The sequence below is a fragment of the Tympanuchus pallidicinctus genome, unplaced genomic scaffold (assembly GCF_026119805.1).
Source record: "Tympanuchus pallidicinctus isolate F22 unplaced genomic scaffold, pur_lepc_1.0 scaffold16, whole genome shotgun sequence".
NCBI classification, from domain to species: domain Eukaryota; kingdom Metazoa; phylum Chordata; class Aves; order Galliformes; family Phasianidae; genus Tympanuchus; species Tympanuchus pallidicinctus.
Genome location: NW_026294679.1, coordinates 1,307,501 through 1,324,146, shown reverse-complemented (window position 1 = coordinate 1,324,146; position 16,646 = coordinate 1,307,501). Strand labels below are relative to the sequence as shown.

Sequence of the window (16,646 nt, the reverse complement as noted above, 5' to 3'; positions counted from 1 at the left end):
TTGACCTGAACCAGACAAATACATTGAAAGGAACAGACATTCCTGCACTGTTGCTGGAAGGGCTTGCACAAGGTTTGTCACTGTGAGGCAGAGGGGTGGGCAGCCCATCCCACCAGCAGCACTGCATCCCTGGTCAGTGGCTCTTACTGCCCTGCTATGTATCAATATTTAATCTTTGCATTGAAAATATGGGGCAGAGTAGCCATGACAGCAGACAACGAGAAGGCTTTCTCTTCTCACCATGGTGCCAGAAGACTGCAGGACAAGGGTCATTTCATTAGAGAGAAAATAGAGAGTGGTGGTAGAAAGCAGTGTAAATTTGACCTTGAGGCAGTCCAGTTGTGATGGCTGGAATGTATATTTTAGCACCCAAGCCTGTTGTTTCTGCTCTTCCTTATATTTGAACTTACTACAGGAGCAGTGAACGGTGGGAGGTATGTACAGTTCACACACCAGAGTTATTTGTGTCTGTTTCCATTCGGAATGGATAATTTCAGCATAGAAAAAAATATGTTTTCCTGACCCTGATTGAACTTGTGGCGTCCCTGTTGCACAAAAACACCACGTCCCTGCCCTTGCTCTGCCAGCCCCATCCAGCTGCCCTGGAAGCACAAACTCTTCTCTACCAGTTTGTGGCTGATGAGTCCCCATTGCACGGCCTGGTGTGCTGCTGCAGGTTATTTCCCTCATAGTAGGGGCAGCACCCAGAGAGCAACAGTGCTTGATTTGCTTCTGCTAACTGCTTGCCAGAGTAATGTTAACAAAAAGATTTAAAAGAACTTTTCTCAGATTTTTGCACTTACACGAACAATGTGAGATCTGTAGCTGGTTACACTAACATGCATCTATTACTCTTTGAGGCATTCTGGTTTTGTGGTTGTGACATCTTAATGCTACCTAAAGCAGTGCATTTTGGGCATCTTTATCTTCTTTATCTGCTTAACTTCTGTCTGTTTCCTGCACAGCAGCTTCTGAAGGCTCTTCCATCCATATGGATCATGCAAGACACCCACAGCAAACCATGCTGTGCAAACATGATGTAGCACTGAGAGAAGATGAAGCATTTGTCTTCCAGCCTCCTCTTTGTCCTACCTGGGATCTGACCAGTTCTTGCAGCAGTATGGGATAACAGTTCTCACCTGCAGAGGTAACTGCTGGATTTGATGGCCTACTGCAAGGGTCTTGCTTTCCCACTCAACAGCAACATAAAGCGAACATGAACTGCTCTGCAAAGCAGCATCCCAGCAGCAGTGCAGTCTTTGGCAGCTTAGACTGGTTTGGGATACAACGTGGGATATGCAAACACAAGTGACTGGTCTCCACGTGGTGCAGACATGGCACTGTGGACTGAAAATAAAGAGAAACAAATGAGAAACATGGATGCTGAATGGTGGGAAAGCCCCCAACCATCGAAGGTAGACCTCAGGCGACAAAACCTCGAAATGATTTTACCTGACACCCTGCTCTATGGAGATATTGGTTCTACAAAATTCAAAGGTAAATTCCTTCTATTTTCTTCCCACTTCTATAGAAAAAAGGTTCATTTCATCACTTCTGCAAGCATGTATCAATCATGAGGTGCCTGAGCAGGGCTGAGTTACCTCATGGGGCATCACAGCATGAGCGTGATGCCTTCATCCTGTCCCTGCCACCTGCTAAATGGGACTGACCATGTTTGGCATCACAGCTGAGTCCCTTTTGCATGGCTTTTTGCTGGTAGTGCTACTTTCTGATTTAGAGCAAACTAAATCTCACCCTCTCCCTAGAACTGTTTCACCCTGCTTTGTAGACCTTCTTCCATTCTTATCCCCCTGCAGATGATTAAACCATGATTTTTGTCTCCCATGACTTGACTGCAAAAGCACAGATACAGCAGCTCATCCACTACCACCTTCCTCTCTGAGTTCCTCAGCCCTCAGCTGAGCAGAGCATAGCAGTGGCTGGGCTCACTTGCTAGGGTCTGGTTCCAGCTCTGTCAGCTCTGTTTCCTTAAGATTCAAAAACAGGAATTCCATTTTGTAAAAATGTCCGCTCTTCAATTTCACTGATGTCCAGGGAGGAAGCCCAAGGCTCTTCCAGAGCTACCTGTTCAGCACAGCTGCACTGTGGGATTTTCCAACATTGACCCACAGATGTACACACCTGGCCCTTTCACCTGATGTAGGTGAAACTGGTGGTGTTCCCCCTCGAGTATGTTTTGGAAGCTTTTATCCCAAACCGATCTACGCTTTGCTGTTTTCTTCACACAGCTTACTTTTCCAAAGTGATGTGTAAACCTGTGAAGCTGTCTGGCCCTCCTGGTTTTATTTCTGGCTGTGGGCCATGCCCCCCCCAGGCTGCCCAAAGCCTTGCTGCAGCCTGCCTGCTGCCCCACGGAGAGCCTAGTGCTGCCCCAGGGAAGGGCATGGGGCAGCAGGGAGGCTGGATAGGTTGCTGGAGGGCTTGGGTGCTCAGAGATGGGACTCCCTGCTGAGCTGGAGTGGCTCCTACTGTATGGCATGGCTCCTGTCCTTTTCAGTACTTATTTACCCTTCCTCACTGAGTGACACTCGGTCTGCCCAGACAGCCTTGCAAGACAACTTATTGCAGGTTCTGAATTATTTCTAGTCATTATGGTTTCAAGTGCTTCCATGTCTGGCCAGGTTGATGCCAGCATCCTCCTGCCCGCTGGCACCACAGCCAGGCCGAGGCAATGGCAGCTGTGGAGCCCTGTGCCCAGGGCAGCTCCGCTCTGTGCAGCTCCCCCAAGTCCTCCTGGCTGATCTCCTCCTTCCCCTTGCTGTCCCTATGCTAATCCCACTGTCAGTACAGGGCAACTTCAGAGCTTGTTGGCTGTATTACACAGACCAATTCTGGACTCAGTTTCCATTTTTGTTAGTTTGTGGTTGGTTGGTGGGCTGTTTGGTTTTGAGCAATCTATACAACGCTGTGAGCTCTGTCTGCTTGGAGCAGATCTGTTTTGCACTCACCATTCCCAGTGGTCTGGGGAAATTAATGCCTTCCTTTGTTACAAAGAAGTTTCTCAGATCTTTTCATTTATCTCAGGGCAAGTGGAAAACAGTGTCACATCACAACAGAAGTCCTCTAAAAATTTCAGGCTACAGAAATTAGCGTTTAGTAACCAATTTACTGTATCTCGTTTCTTCAAGCTGATAAATAAAGAGAAAACAAAAACGTGGTAGTACAACAGTGACTTTATTGGAACGCAGAAGGAAACAAAAAGATCATGGCTGTATATAGCATATGTTGCCAGCATCGTATTTTAGCTGGCCAGACTGCACTGGCAACGTCACCAAAGGGAAGGGGTACCAGACCCACTCTCAGATTCACCTTCTGCTGCTATTGACCTGAGCTGGGAGAAATAATATTTAATTCCTTGTATGTAACAAAGACATCTAGCATTATATATAAGAAAAACAGTGATCATTTGGGTTTGGTGATTTAATGTATGCATTTCAAAGTTCTAGTATAGTTTTTTCTTTATAACCAGCACATGGTGAGCATAACAGTAACGATCGCGTGTTGATACACATCAACTCTTTAAAACTTTCTTGTGGAATTTTAGGAACGTTCCTCTTTCATATGCCTTTTCCAAGACTGTTTGCATACTCTTACTCAATACCCTGCACTTTCTCTTCCTTTTCCTGTAAAACTTAGGGCAGTACATTGTATAATGACAAATGACCAAAAAAAAAAAAAAAAAAAAAATCAATTTGTAATCTGATTTGAGGGTTTTGATTTCCTCTGATGAGTTTAAATTTCATTAAAAGCAACCTTATTCGAACATAAAAGAAATCCTTGAAGGGTAAAACAGGGAATTGTCTCAAAGAGTATAAAGAATCCAAACTCTTTTGTGCTATTTATTCATGGCATTAATTGTGTGGTCCGGCGCGCGGTGTCGGTTGGCAGATGCTCTGTTATCAGGCCCTGTGATCTGCACAAGGAGGGGAAAAAAAGCACAAGGGCTCACATTCAAAAATCGTTCTTTGGCATATTGACACTTCAGTTATCAACAGCCCTTATTATCTGCTTAGCAGTAGATCGCAGCTTGCTGGTGACATAATAAGCTACAAATCACTGATGGGGCCTTTCTGCATTCTCCTAATTGTATGTATTCTCTAGAAAAAAATTATCATTGGGCCTCTTGTCTTGATGAGAAATTGACATTTTCTGGCTGATTCTGCGCAAGCACTATGCGGGGGAGATAAGACTTATAGTTGTTTTAAAGGAGCGCAGCCATTCTTTCAGGGGCCTCTTTATTGCTCTAGTTGACCCACTTGATGAGTATGGATTTCATGAGGTCTTTTTCAGCATTTGAACTATAAAAGGTTCAGAATGACACCACCCCTTATAGACAAAAGATAACCTTGCCCTTTGAATATATTGATTCTTTATTAACTAGGCTGTTTAATGCAATGAAATGAGGCATTAGATTGAAGCCTATTTCAAGTGCTTTGAATAATCTTTAAAAGCTTGAAAGACTTTAAAAATCTGCTCTGCAATAATTGGCATATACTTTTAGAGACTCTATTCCTTCATTTCGATTAAGGAAATTTTATCATCTTCTTCTTTGCATTTCTAAACTTGGTGTGAGCTGACACAACATATTTTCCTGGCAGGGCGATTGCCAAGCTATGGATATAGATGTGTCACGGGTGCTGGATCGCTCCAGGACCTGTCGTTCTCAACACAGAACGTGTGTTTTATTTTCTTTTGTATTTTCTTTGTATTGAACGTTAGACCAACCATTTAGGCACTCGCTATTCAAACCTTTGAAACGAACCTAAAAGGAGCAGTGCCAGTAGGCATCATGCAGACTTTCATCCCCATAAAAAGTCTTATTTTTAGTGGCGCGTGTCTGATTGTGCCAGTGGATAGACATGATATGCAGGTACATACACAGAGTGAAATGGCTGTCAATGCAAAATAATAGTCATAATCAAAAGTGCTCTCTGTTTTTAACATCAAATATAAAAACGATGGAATATAGGAGGAAACACAGTTAAATAACCTGGGTTTGCTTCTTTCTAGAATGCAGCTACAGCGTGCTGCAGCTCCTCATCGCACTCGTCACTGAACTACAGAAGCACAGGGCACCGAAGGCACTCTACCTGTCAGATGGCAGAATACACACCTGCTCCTGTACGTATTTTTTCTTCCAAGCTTGGTTATCTCAGTGCCTTCTTGACGTTTCCAGCAGTGCCTGGTAATGCTGGAGCAGAAGTGGCCTGCTGAACCGCCTCCTTTACCAAGACACGTGCTCAGCTTCAGGTCGGTGCTGGAGCTGCCTCCCATGCACACACCCTGCACCCAGGAGGTTTGACTCGTGCCCACCTCTGCACACTCACGCTCAGGTACATGATATGCACACTACACATGCTGGAGTCCAAGGGTGTTCGATGTTATAATTATCAAAAAACATTTGCTTTCTTATCAGCAATGAGAAAACAAGCAGGTTGACCTTCGGTGCGAAAGCACTGCGTGGAAAATTTGGGTTATGCTGCGTTTAAAATAACTTTTCCTGTTGACAGAATCTCACAATGCCATCTGAAAATGGAACAGAAAGAAGCAGCTCTGCCATTACCTTTACATACGGGCTGTCTGGGACGCATCACCGTGGCGGAGCAGCAGGCTGCTGCCTTCCTTCCCAGGATCCTGGCTTTTTCCCAGGGAAAACCTATTTCGTGGCTTATGGTTTTTAATTGAGACGTGAGTACAAGCGCTGGCGGTTAGAAACGAGAGCCCTGGTGCTGCATTCTTTTGTTTCGTGTGTTGTCCGTTGTTTTTTTTTTTAATAATCAAACCAGATAAACTTACTAAAAAATGAAATTCACAGACAAGAAATACTTTAATTAAATATTGTGTAAAATGAACATTTTTTTTTTTTTTATACAGTTAAATATATGAAAAAATGTACAGATAAAACAATCTTATTGTAGGGTCTTTAACAGTAAAATCTACCATTTAGTGAAGCTTTCCGTTCGGAGACGATGAAGCGATGGCTGCTCTAAGTAATCTAAAACACAAACAGGTTGCAGTTATGAAGAAAGTTGCAGATGTTTTTAACATGTACACGTGACCTCTTCGTTAGCTCAGAACGTCATTAGACAAAATATAACTGAGGCAATTCAGTTCCAAAGTGACTTCTCAGGCTTTTCCACTTAGCTAAGCCTTATTGGTTATCACCAAAGAAACGCGCGGGGCATTTCTTGGCTGTGACACACTGTATCATTCTTTTAAACCCTTTAATAAACACTTTACTAAAATGTGCATTTTTTTGCCCAGAAAGGAGAAAAAGAAAAAGAAAAAAAAAGAAAAAAAAAGAAAAAAAAAAGAAAAAAAGAGATCCCTCCTTTTTGGTTCAAACCTTAATTCTGCTGCAGTTTGCAAAACGTTTTGCAGTGCTGCATTTGCAAACCATTTAGTGCAAAGTAAAAGAAAACCAGAAACATTTCTCACTATGGATTTGGCACTAACAGCCACAAAACACGATGGAGGTCATTCCAGTTTAAAAAGTACAGTCATCTGTGGGTCTATTACAAAAAGTTCCATAAAAAAAGCGAGAAACCGAAATAAACAAACCCCAGGCGTTTAAAAATCACGTGTGATCCTGATCTCGAGTGAAACTTTTCTCTGTTTTAAACAGTGCAGGGTTCGGGAGGATGCAGAGTGCAGCAGAAAATAGACACATAAAGGAGTGATAGAGTTGTACACCGGGTTTGTGCTTTTCTTTTACACCAGAAATCACCCAAATGAAGTAGCGGTTAACAATTGTGGTGTAAGCCTGTGATAAAACAGCACAAAAGTTCTTCAAAGAAGTTCACTTTTAAGGCATCGGAGAAGTTAATGTGGCAAACGTTTTAATTAAAACATCAGAAGTGAATTTATTTTAAACTTTTAGGCCTCTGACTTTTCCCAGTAAACACAGTTCAGCTACGTGGCAAAGTCATGGGTGGCAGCTAACAACGATTTGTTACAGCCTTTGAAATAAAACAAAATGGAGCAAACAAAAAACAATAATAATAAAATAAACGAAAGGAAAGGAAAGAAAAGGAAAATAAAGGGAATAAAAATAAAAAAAATAAAAAGAAAAAAGAAAGAAAAGAAAAAAGGGGGGAAAAAAAAGCAACCACAAAACAGATTCCTCTTTTTTGTGGCTGTATCACATGCACATATTCTACTAGTATTCATTACAGCCATGTGGCACAAATTGGGTTTGACTATACAACAAACAACTTCTTTTTCAAAATTATTTGTTCTGATAACTTAAAAATCATATAAAAATAAACGATGAATTTGACTTTTCCTCAAAAATAATAAAAAAAGGGAAAAAAGAAAAAGAAAAAAAAGAAAGGACGGAACGAAAAGGATGGAGAGTCGAAATAATAGCAACTTCACCAAGTACAAATGAAATGCACGGACGCTGATTTACTTCAAAGAAAAACATGAAGGCAACTGCTGTTGGCTGAATGCTGTTCTCAGCATCACCATAACCAGGCCATGACAAAAACCAATACATACAAGAAAACAAAATGATGAAAAGCAATATACAAAATTTCAAAGATAAATACAATATTTATAGTTGATATGTTACAAAATAAATTCCCTTAGTGACTGCAAGTGTTTATGTGAAAGAAGGTGTTGCGATGGGTAAGACTATTTTATTCCTTACAGGCTTCATAAGGAATAAAATTTGCTTTTCTAGATATTTAAGTGGATCTGAAAAAAATTCAAGACAAGTGTATAAATATTTAGCTACAACTTTGGCAAAATCACAAAAGTCTACAATTTTATAACCACATACAAAACACATTAGGGAAGAAGGATCTAGAAGTCAAAAGGACAATTTTCTGGTACAAGAAACATAGACTTCACAGTAGCCTAAGAATGCAATAGTATACAGTGCTAGCAAAAGTTGAAAAAATGTTGCAGATCACACTTGCTTAACAGGAAGCTCTAGCAGTGGAAGTATAGGTTTTTACCAACAGACAGTAGCAATTTTTTCTCTGTCAGTGTGCTTGTTGAAGGCAAGAGAATTCAATATCAAAGTTACAATTTCTAACTACAATAAGTTACAAAGTTCCATTTCATTAAGATGAAGTTAAGCAATGGTAAACCCTCCCGCGCCCACCCCCGCCCCGGTGTTTGTTCCGACCATATATTCATCCTTCTTCCAGTTTGATGGCTCATGACCTCCTTGGCCCCCTTTGTTCCACCACAAAAAAATATTTCACATTATAGAGATACACAACCATTGTGAATCTAGTTATGAGTACAGAAAAATGTTCGGAGGCATTTTTCATCAGTGTTTCATGATAATCAAAATGGTGCATCCACAAAGTTTCTCCCAACACATAGCAAGTACTAGACATAGCCAAGACGTAATCAGAAACTTTATACAAAATAGGCGTCGCTTTTTCCTTATTCTTCAGGACTGAGAAATGTGAAAATATGAGAAAAAATTCAGTCAATAAAATGGAATTGTTCATGAAGAAGTAGGTTGTTTGCATGTAGATTCTTAATAGTTTAAATAAAATCTTTAAACAAAGTCTTTTTTTTTTTTTTTTTTTTTTTTTTTTTTTTTTTTTTTTTGTAGCATTTCGATTTGTTGCTGATTCTGTTTTGAAGACACTGTTTCCATCAGCATGTCTTAATATACTAAACGTGTCCCCTAAGCCCATCCTTGAAGCTTGGCGCTACGGTAGGTAAACAAAATGACTTTACATTGGCGGGACTACAAGCCCGGACATAGCTAAAAGAAAAAGAGAAAAACCGGCTGTTATTGCATGCTGTACAACAAGGCACGTCTGGGTCGCGGCGGGCGGACATGGAGCATCACATGGGGTGTCCCCATATACACAGCATGTGTATATGGTGTATATAGTGCAGCCCGTTGGCATCCAGCACTGCGTGGAGCGGAGGAAGGCTGCACAAATGCTTTCCCGACACAGCGCCCTTGCACCGTTCCAAAGGAGATCCCAACGCTCTTTTGCTGGCGGAGCTCTGTTAGCAGCCAGCCCTGGGGGACAGCCTGGCCCAGCAAGCAGAGCCCCGCAAACCTCCGCTTCCTCCCCAGAACCGGAGCCTGAGCAGAAAACCTCCATGCCAACGTTCTCCTAATTGCACTTGATCACAATAGCGGGGCCAAGCAAGTCAAGGACTCTCTAAGATCAAAGCCGAGTGCTGTACACCTGCTCTCAAATCCATACACCGACTGCTATAAAAAGGCACGAGATTAATATCCCTATCCCGCCATCTCGTTTTTTCCTCCAGTTTTACACTGAGATGCCAAAGCCTGCTGCTTTTTCTCCGGTTAACTCCTTGGTAGGAACATAATTTAGACTGTCTTTAATTGTAGCGTTGTTTAATTTTTGTCATAATGATATTTCTCATTAATTTATGTACAACAGATATTAATAAATTTGTTCTTGTAGCGATGTGCACTTCAATTTCTCAGTTCATTAATTTCAACAATATTAATTTATTTCAGATTCCCTGGTACAACTTTATGGTTTGGAAGACTTGTGTACACACACATTCCCGACGTAGCAGAGTCCCCTACAACAACCAGGAGCTACAGTTATAATTTCAGTGCATGTTTCAAACCTGAAGCGGGACAGAAGTCACACAACTGGAAACGAAACAGCTCGTGAATGGTGATTTATTTACAGAGACTGCTTCCAGCAGGAGAACTCAGTCTGCATCCCACGCTTCCATTGGATATTCAACAAGGTAAGAGGAGCACAGAGCTCTGGGACAACCCTTCACAGGTTGGGTTCCCTTTCACTTTTTGGCCTTCCCATCCCATTGGGGAATGGCTGTGCCATTCACCCCGGAGGATGGGAAGGGAAACCCCCAGCCTGGGCACTTGTGACCATGAGAGCGCGTCCAAAGCCAACTGGAGATCTGTTCTATTACAATACAACCCCCAGCTACCCTGGAGAGCAGGATCAGCACAGGTCATCTCAAAATACATTGCGCTTCTGTATCCTGCATTCATGTTCAGCTGGTATCCATCACTTTGCTCCATGTCGGGGTGTTGGGGGGACATGGGCTGTGCCAGCATGCTGAGTACAGTGTGAGTGAGCAGTGCTCATCTGCTCTGCTCTCTTTTCACATGAAAACTTTGCAGAAAAAAAAAAAAGAATCTGGACTTTTCTTCCAGAAGTTGTGTGCAGAAACGCGCTAAGAGCACACAGATACCTGGCAATACTACCCTGTACTTTTTAATCACATGTTTATTGAAAGGCTCATAATTAGCTTCTGATTTAGAATTGTAGAGTCATAGAATGGCCTGTGTTGAAAAGGACCACAGTGATCATGTTGTTCCAACCCCCTGCTGTGTGCAGGTCACCAACCAGCAGACCAGGCTGCCCAGAGCCACATCCAGCCTGGCCTTGAATGCCTGCAGGGATGGGGCATATTTGTGAAAATATAGGTAGCTGCTGCATGCTTTTCAGGAGAATAAGGGTTGAAATCTTTTGTTTAATCTATTCAGCTGTTTTTGTCAAATTCCATCTGTTGCACAATGGGGAGGTGATGCAAAATCATTGTTCTAGTCTTTTATTTTGCTATTTATTTTAGTTGTGACATTTGACAATCGCGAATTGCTGCTCTCTGGTTCTTTCTGTGCAAATTGATATCAAATGCCTCCCTAAAGAAAAACAGGGTGGCTAGTGTTTAAATAACAATAGTTTCAACTGGGGGGAGACCGGAAAATTAAGCAGGATGCAGTTTTAAAAGAATGTAGAGAACCTTTTGTTCTGCATTACAGTCATAAGGCTTATCCAGAGTGCGATTTCAAAGTCAATTACAAGAAAATTACAGTTGAAAACTGAATTCTGAACACACTTCCAACTTTACAGCAAGGTAGTACTTTTGTGCAAAAAAAAATATTTTATACCTTATACATCCGTTGTTTTGAACAGGAAAAAGCTCTCTGCCCTGAGGAACCCATATTCTAGCATCCTGCTCTTAAGAAACATGGAAGTGCTTAACTTTCTGATCATAGGCTCTCTAATGGAAGTCATACAAAGTTAACGAGGTTGTGTTTTTTTTTGGATAGGGCCCAAAGGCTCCATTCTGCAAGCTTACAGGAGCGAGTCATACTTGCAGTGCATCTCTCTCTGCGAGCTGCAGTTTCCAAGTTCTGACCCTAATTGCAGTATCAATTGGCAAAGGATGCATGTATTCACAACACTGCGCGAGGAGGAATGGATCGTGAATGTAGCAAGGAAGGAGACTACACCTTAGCACTGATTTCACTGGTTTGTCTTCTTTTTATGCTTGTGAATTTTTCCTACCCTCTTTCTTGAATCTCTTTAGGAAAATATTGAGTCCCTATGTTGGTTACAGACCTCTCTATGGTCAGTCCTTGGCAGTCATCTCAGAAGAACCAAGAGCAGAATCTTTTTTGCACAGACAAATCCCACAGGGGTGTGCTTAGCAAGAACTGCTGCAGTAAACACCCCAAAGCCCCATAAAAGCACTGCCCTTGTCTGTTGCGTATAGGAATTTGCCATGTTCTCATCTGACTATCTGTTCACAGTGATAACAAACTTTGATGTGAAAAATGGGGAGTTGTATGGCCTGACTGTGTCAGCATGCTGATACCTTGCCACAGCCAACCACCTCCCATAGCGCTGGGTGAAAAACAGCTGATTAGTTCAGAATTATGTAGGCAGAAAATGACAAGCAACAATAGAGAGGACGCCCTGCTCCAGGTTAAAAGAGCACGTCATCCTCTGCTACCCAGATCCATCAGCTGCAGGGTTCACCTTAAAAACAATCACTGGTGACCATGAATTTTTTGCTTCTGTCTCAGTTTGACCCAGTGTCCACGGCCATTGCTAATGGTGCTTTCAGCTGTGCAGAGAGGCTCTGTTGATTGAGGACCACTGCGGTCCCGATGGTCTTCAATATTCTGTGTTGTATTTTAACATACAAAATGTGGTCTGACGTGCTGATCAGAAAACTCTCGAGCCTCTTGTACAGTGCTCAGGTGAGTAATTAACCTTTAGGAAGGGCTCTGTGTCAAACACTACCTAAGAAAATAGGAAGCAGAAATGCCCTGCTCTGCCAGCAGCTCAGCCTGGGCAGCTCTGGTTGGATAAAAATGCTGATGCCCCTCGGCATGGTGATGAAGGCACTCACATGGATGTGTCAGGTGCAATTTGATTTTCTCTCACACAACCCAAACCCACAGATTTTACCCCAACTGCCCTGTTCCAACTTTCCTCTGGAGGTGAAGTGCTACCTTGCATAAATAATCAGAGTTTTTGCCACAGCCTGGAAGTTGGTGCTGTAATTACCAGACCAGAAGGACTTTCCTGATATTTCTCTGTGTCATTTTGTTCAATGCAAGATTTGGTTTTGCTGTCTCAGCAGGGTGAGGACAGCATGATTTTTTTTTTTCCCCAGATCAACACCTCAACCATTTTCAGTTTGGTTGCTGAACAAAAAATAAGAGGTTTCTGCACGGCCTCTTGTTCAGTGCTCAGAAAGAGAGTAATTAAACTTTAAAAAGGGCTCTGTGTCCAACGATAACTAAGAAAATAGGAAGTGGAAACCCCCTGCTCTGCCATCAGCTCAGGCTGAACCTTCTAAGTGCCCTCATGTTTTAGAAGCTTCGCATGCTGAGTACTGCAGGGACAGCTCTGTAACACAACGGTTCAGGTCTCTGGGGTATGTAACCAAAAATCCTTAGAGCTTTAGCAGCACCTGCAGGAGGGAATTCACTGTGGGCAATGCCAGGTCTGCCGCTTGGGTCACAGCACCCTCAGCACGGGGACAGCTGGGCCTTCAGCTCAACTAAGTCAGCACTGGTGCACTCCAAATGGGCTGCCAGGATTTTACACAAAGGGCATTTTTCAGCTGAGGGTGACAGTGGATGATTACTGGGAGGGCTGGAGGTGCTGGAGGAGATTAGGGCTCGGTGTCTGTTGGGAATTGGGCATTCTGCTCACACTCTTCTGACAACCCCACTCTGCAGTTACCTAGATCTTATAAGCACCTGAAACCTTGGATAGCAAGTGGGAAGCCCTTTACTCGCCTGCTGAAATGGCAACTATTTAATTTTTATATTCATATATTCTTTTAATTCTTAAGCTTTATATTTTTATATGGAAGAAAGTAGGATTATTTTTACAAATGGATCATCTTCTCTAAGAATATTGCTTATGCTTGGTCTGGTTTTCTATATACTGCAGCATAGTCAAGCTTCAACTTGAAAGACTTATGCAGTGGCGTAAATTGTTAATCTGATTACCCTTTTCTTTAACATCCACCCTACAATAATATTTGTGCAGCTGGATCCTCAGTCCTTCATTGACCTGAGTGCATAATAAGCTCTCAGATGCTATCTTCTCTGGACCAAGAAGTTATTAACAAGCTATGATACAGGGACATTCATTCTGAGACACTGGTCTGGAATGGTAGGACCGTTGGTGGGCAGTCAGTTCTGTAGGATGAGGTTTCTTGGAAGTGCCCTGAGGTAGATATCACAGAACAGAGGTATCCAAAATCAGCAGGCAGCCTGGCAAATTGCAGTGTACGTCTTCACCTGTTTGGCAGTGAGTGCTCATCTTGTTATGGGTATTGTGACAACGCTATGAATAAATAAGAGTTACCTGATCTTAGCTAAGAAAGTGAAGAAGAGTCGCAGCCCCCAGGTGACACTGTCTGCAGCACTTTCTGATTTCCTGAATTTCACTGAATTGCAGTGCTGCCATGTGGGATAGGTTCTTTGTTTGGAGAACACAGGCAAGCAAACCTTTTCCATGATTGTAATGAATGGGACAGGGCTACCTTCTCAACTTTAAAATATGCCACAAAAGGGAACGCGTCTTTGCTCGTATTTCTGTTCTTCCACAAAACATACACTGTATCATAGTTCCTCCTGCCCCACTACCAGCAGGTGACCAATTTTCAAATTATTCATTGTGCTACACCACACGAATTTTGTGCAGATTAGAAAAAAAAAAAAGAGAGAGAGAAGAAATAGTTTGTAATTGCCTAATTCAGTTAAAATACTGGATATTCACTTATGGAAGTAACAAATGTAACACTAGTGAGTGAATTATGGCCCAGAGAGCATGCAAATCCACTGCACAAGTGGCTAGATGGTGCAAGGGAAGCTTTGCTCAATAAGAGCTTGATTTCTCCTAATTTGGAGCATTTGACAATACCTGTTGCATCTCATGTAAAGTGAGGAAATTGCATCACGTTACGCTGGAATGTTGCTGTCTTCAAACGTCCATATGACTGTATTCAGAGGTGTATAAGGAAATGCAAGGAGTAGACAAAACCTCCAAGAAGCATCAGGGGATACGTTCTTACATTAATATTCAATGTATGAAATCTTGAGGGAAAATGTCACGACAACTGGAGTTTTCTGAACGGTAAATATGAAAACTGGCCTCAGATTTGCTTAAAATCTTAGCATGTCATGTGCGCTGTTCTACTTCTTCTACATCACCATGAGAGCATCAGAAACCAAAAAATACAGTAAGGTACCTTTCTCCAACACAAACCATCAGTAGTTCTAGTGTATGTACCAAAAAGCAATACAAAGAAAATTGAGAGATCCGGCTCACCTTGAAGTCCATTTCCATTTGCACTGGTGCAAGATGGTGGAGGAGAGGCTTGGGGCCTGACAACAGGAGCAAAGGCGCTCTTTTGTTTCACTGCAGAGATGACATTGGCAGGTGAGAATGAGAAAATGCCGTGTGTACTGCTACAGTTTGAAGGGAGGGTGACCGAAGAGGCTGCCATGGTAGGGCTTGACGGCACTACTGCAATAAAGCAAAAATAATCAGGACTCAGATTGAGGTTTTCACGGCAAACACGGAAAAAGAGAGTGATAGGGCCTTGCCTTTTAAAATATATATATATAATATATATAAATATATATTAAAAAAAAAAGAAATGAAATGCCTTGGCTTGGCCACTCTCTGGATAACAGGCAAACTCTTTTGTGTTGGACTTTTGTTACAAATTGTGCAGTCCAATTTTTTTTTTTTTTTTTTCTATCTGAGAATGTATTATGGCACAAACAGATCAATTTATTAAATTCATTTTTACGTCCAGCCTCCAGAGTCACCCCTCCTTTTATCCAGTAGCTCACGATATAGAAAATCAAAACAATGCAAGTATTTGATTTTGTAGTAAATATGAATCTATATGATGATGTGTTACCAAAAATAGACACTTACTGCCATAAGGAGAGTTAGCTGAGGAGCCATTAAGAAATCCAGGGGAACCTGGTACACCTAGATTGGGCATGCCGGCATTGCCATATCCATTCATGCTATTGCTGACTGTGTTGTAATTGGACTGCTGAGGAGTACTGCTCGGAACATATCCTCGCGGGGAAACACTGCTTGTGTTGCGACTGTAACCTACTGTGTTAGAAACCCCCCCACCCCAAAAAAATAATGTTATTTTATAATATAAACTTAGGGCTGGGGGGTTTCCTCATGCATCATATATTACACAGTTTTAATTGATTGCACAGCTTTGCTTTGAGTTGTCTGTTACTGCCCTATCAACTCTTGCAGTTTGAGATAACCTTATCACGCCAACCCTACTTAAATCATCTGCGAGCACTCTATGTTGTCTCTCCTCTTAGCATAGACAGCCAACAAAAGCTCTCTTCGATCCAGCTGTGTCAGTTTGCTTCGCGTTTGTCTTTAGTAGCAATTATCAACAGGCTTGAGTCCTGGTTGGTACCAACACACTGCGTGAACTTTCAGACCTTCAAATGCCAGAGCTGGCGAGAAAGACTTTATTGTTTGCAGTGAGTTACTTTAAAAGGCTGTTTTGGGGTCTTCGTTTTATGATTGGTATTTTTATACTAACAATAAGCTGGCACTTTCGTAAGGTGTAGTCATCAGTGAAAACTAATTCAAGATCAAGCGCAGAATTTTATAAGGCTTATTAGCTTGGAAATGCATTAAAAGACAATCTCTTATAAGAGGAAAGATAGCAGAATCAGGATTTTAAACAACATTTTTTTCTATCTGAGCAATCAATTTAATAATTATGTTGCAAGCAAAAAATACGGTTTTGAACATATCCAATAATCTGGTCTCACTCCTTTCATTAGTATCAAAATTAATTTTAAATGCAATATGCTACATGCGTTTTCAATTACGAAATGTAAATTAAATCAACTATTTCTTTTATTAGTAACATATATGTCACACATGCTTATAAACAAAATACTTTACAATCACAGACATCAAATTAGATTTATCTGTGCAAATACTCAGAAACAGGTGGAGATACCTAGACATAATTATTTTATAATAAACAAACACACTGTATATTTACTGTGAATAATAAAGAGCTTTCTAGGCTTTGCCAATTTCTTTTTCCACCAGAGATGCTTTACGATAACAGTAAACAGAAGAACAGGAAGAATTAGGTATTATGAGAAAGTTAAAGATGGCATTTCATCGCGCGCTCAGACATACAACAAGGAGAGAAAGAGGTAGAACACAGCGCTGACATTAGCCAATATTAATAGGCACTGTCCAAACACAGCCAAGAAGGATTAACTCTTGAAAGCCCACATACCTTGGTCGTTAGCTTGTGATGTTTCTGAAACATTGACTGCTAGCTGGCTGCTAAACGAGTTCACTCCC

General features: G+C 41.6%; 1 protein-coding gene and 1 long non-coding RNA gene across 14 annotated transcripts in view; one reads left to right on the top strand and one right to left on the bottom strand.

Moving 5' to 3' along the window:
• Nucleotides 1–3,426: 3,426 nt before the first annotated feature.
• The window catches only part of EBF3 (EBF transcription factor 3), a 115,767-nt gene continuing 102,547 nt past the window's right edge, over nt 3,427–16,646 (bottom strand). For 4 of the 13 annotated variants that reach the window (XM_052677037.1, XM_052677038.1, XM_052677039.1 and 1 more), the window contains 4 exons: nt 16,579–16,646; nt 15,213–15,401; nt 14,595–14,792; nt 8,539–8,752 (listed from right to left, as the gene is read on the bottom strand). The exon at nt 16,579–16,646 is cut by the window's right edge and continues 110 nt beyond it. In XM_052677037.1, the coding sequence (XP_052532997.1) occupies nt 8,721–8,752; nt 14,595–14,792; nt 15,213–15,401; nt 16,579–16,646 (487 nt within the window). In that variant the 3' untranslated portion in view covers nt 8,539–8,720. Of the gene's footprint in view, nt 8,435–8,538; nt 8,753–14,594; nt 14,793–15,212; nt 15,402–16,578 lie in introns of those variants that run through there. The other 9 variants (XM_052677040.1, XM_052677041.1, XM_052677042.1 and 6 more) reach the window with 4 other exon arrangements.
• Nucleotides 5,038–16,646, top strand: part of LOC128077617 (uncharacterized) — a 31,607-nt gene continuing 19,998 nt past the window's right edge. The window contains exons 1-4 of the long non-coding RNA XR_008205100.1: nt 5,038–5,142; nt 5,532–5,709; nt 8,597–8,701; nt 9,491–9,732. This is a non-coding gene — a long non-coding RNA (uncharacterized LOC128077617). The remainder of the gene's footprint in view (nt 5,143–5,531; nt 5,710–8,596; nt 8,702–9,490; nt 9,733–16,646) is intronic.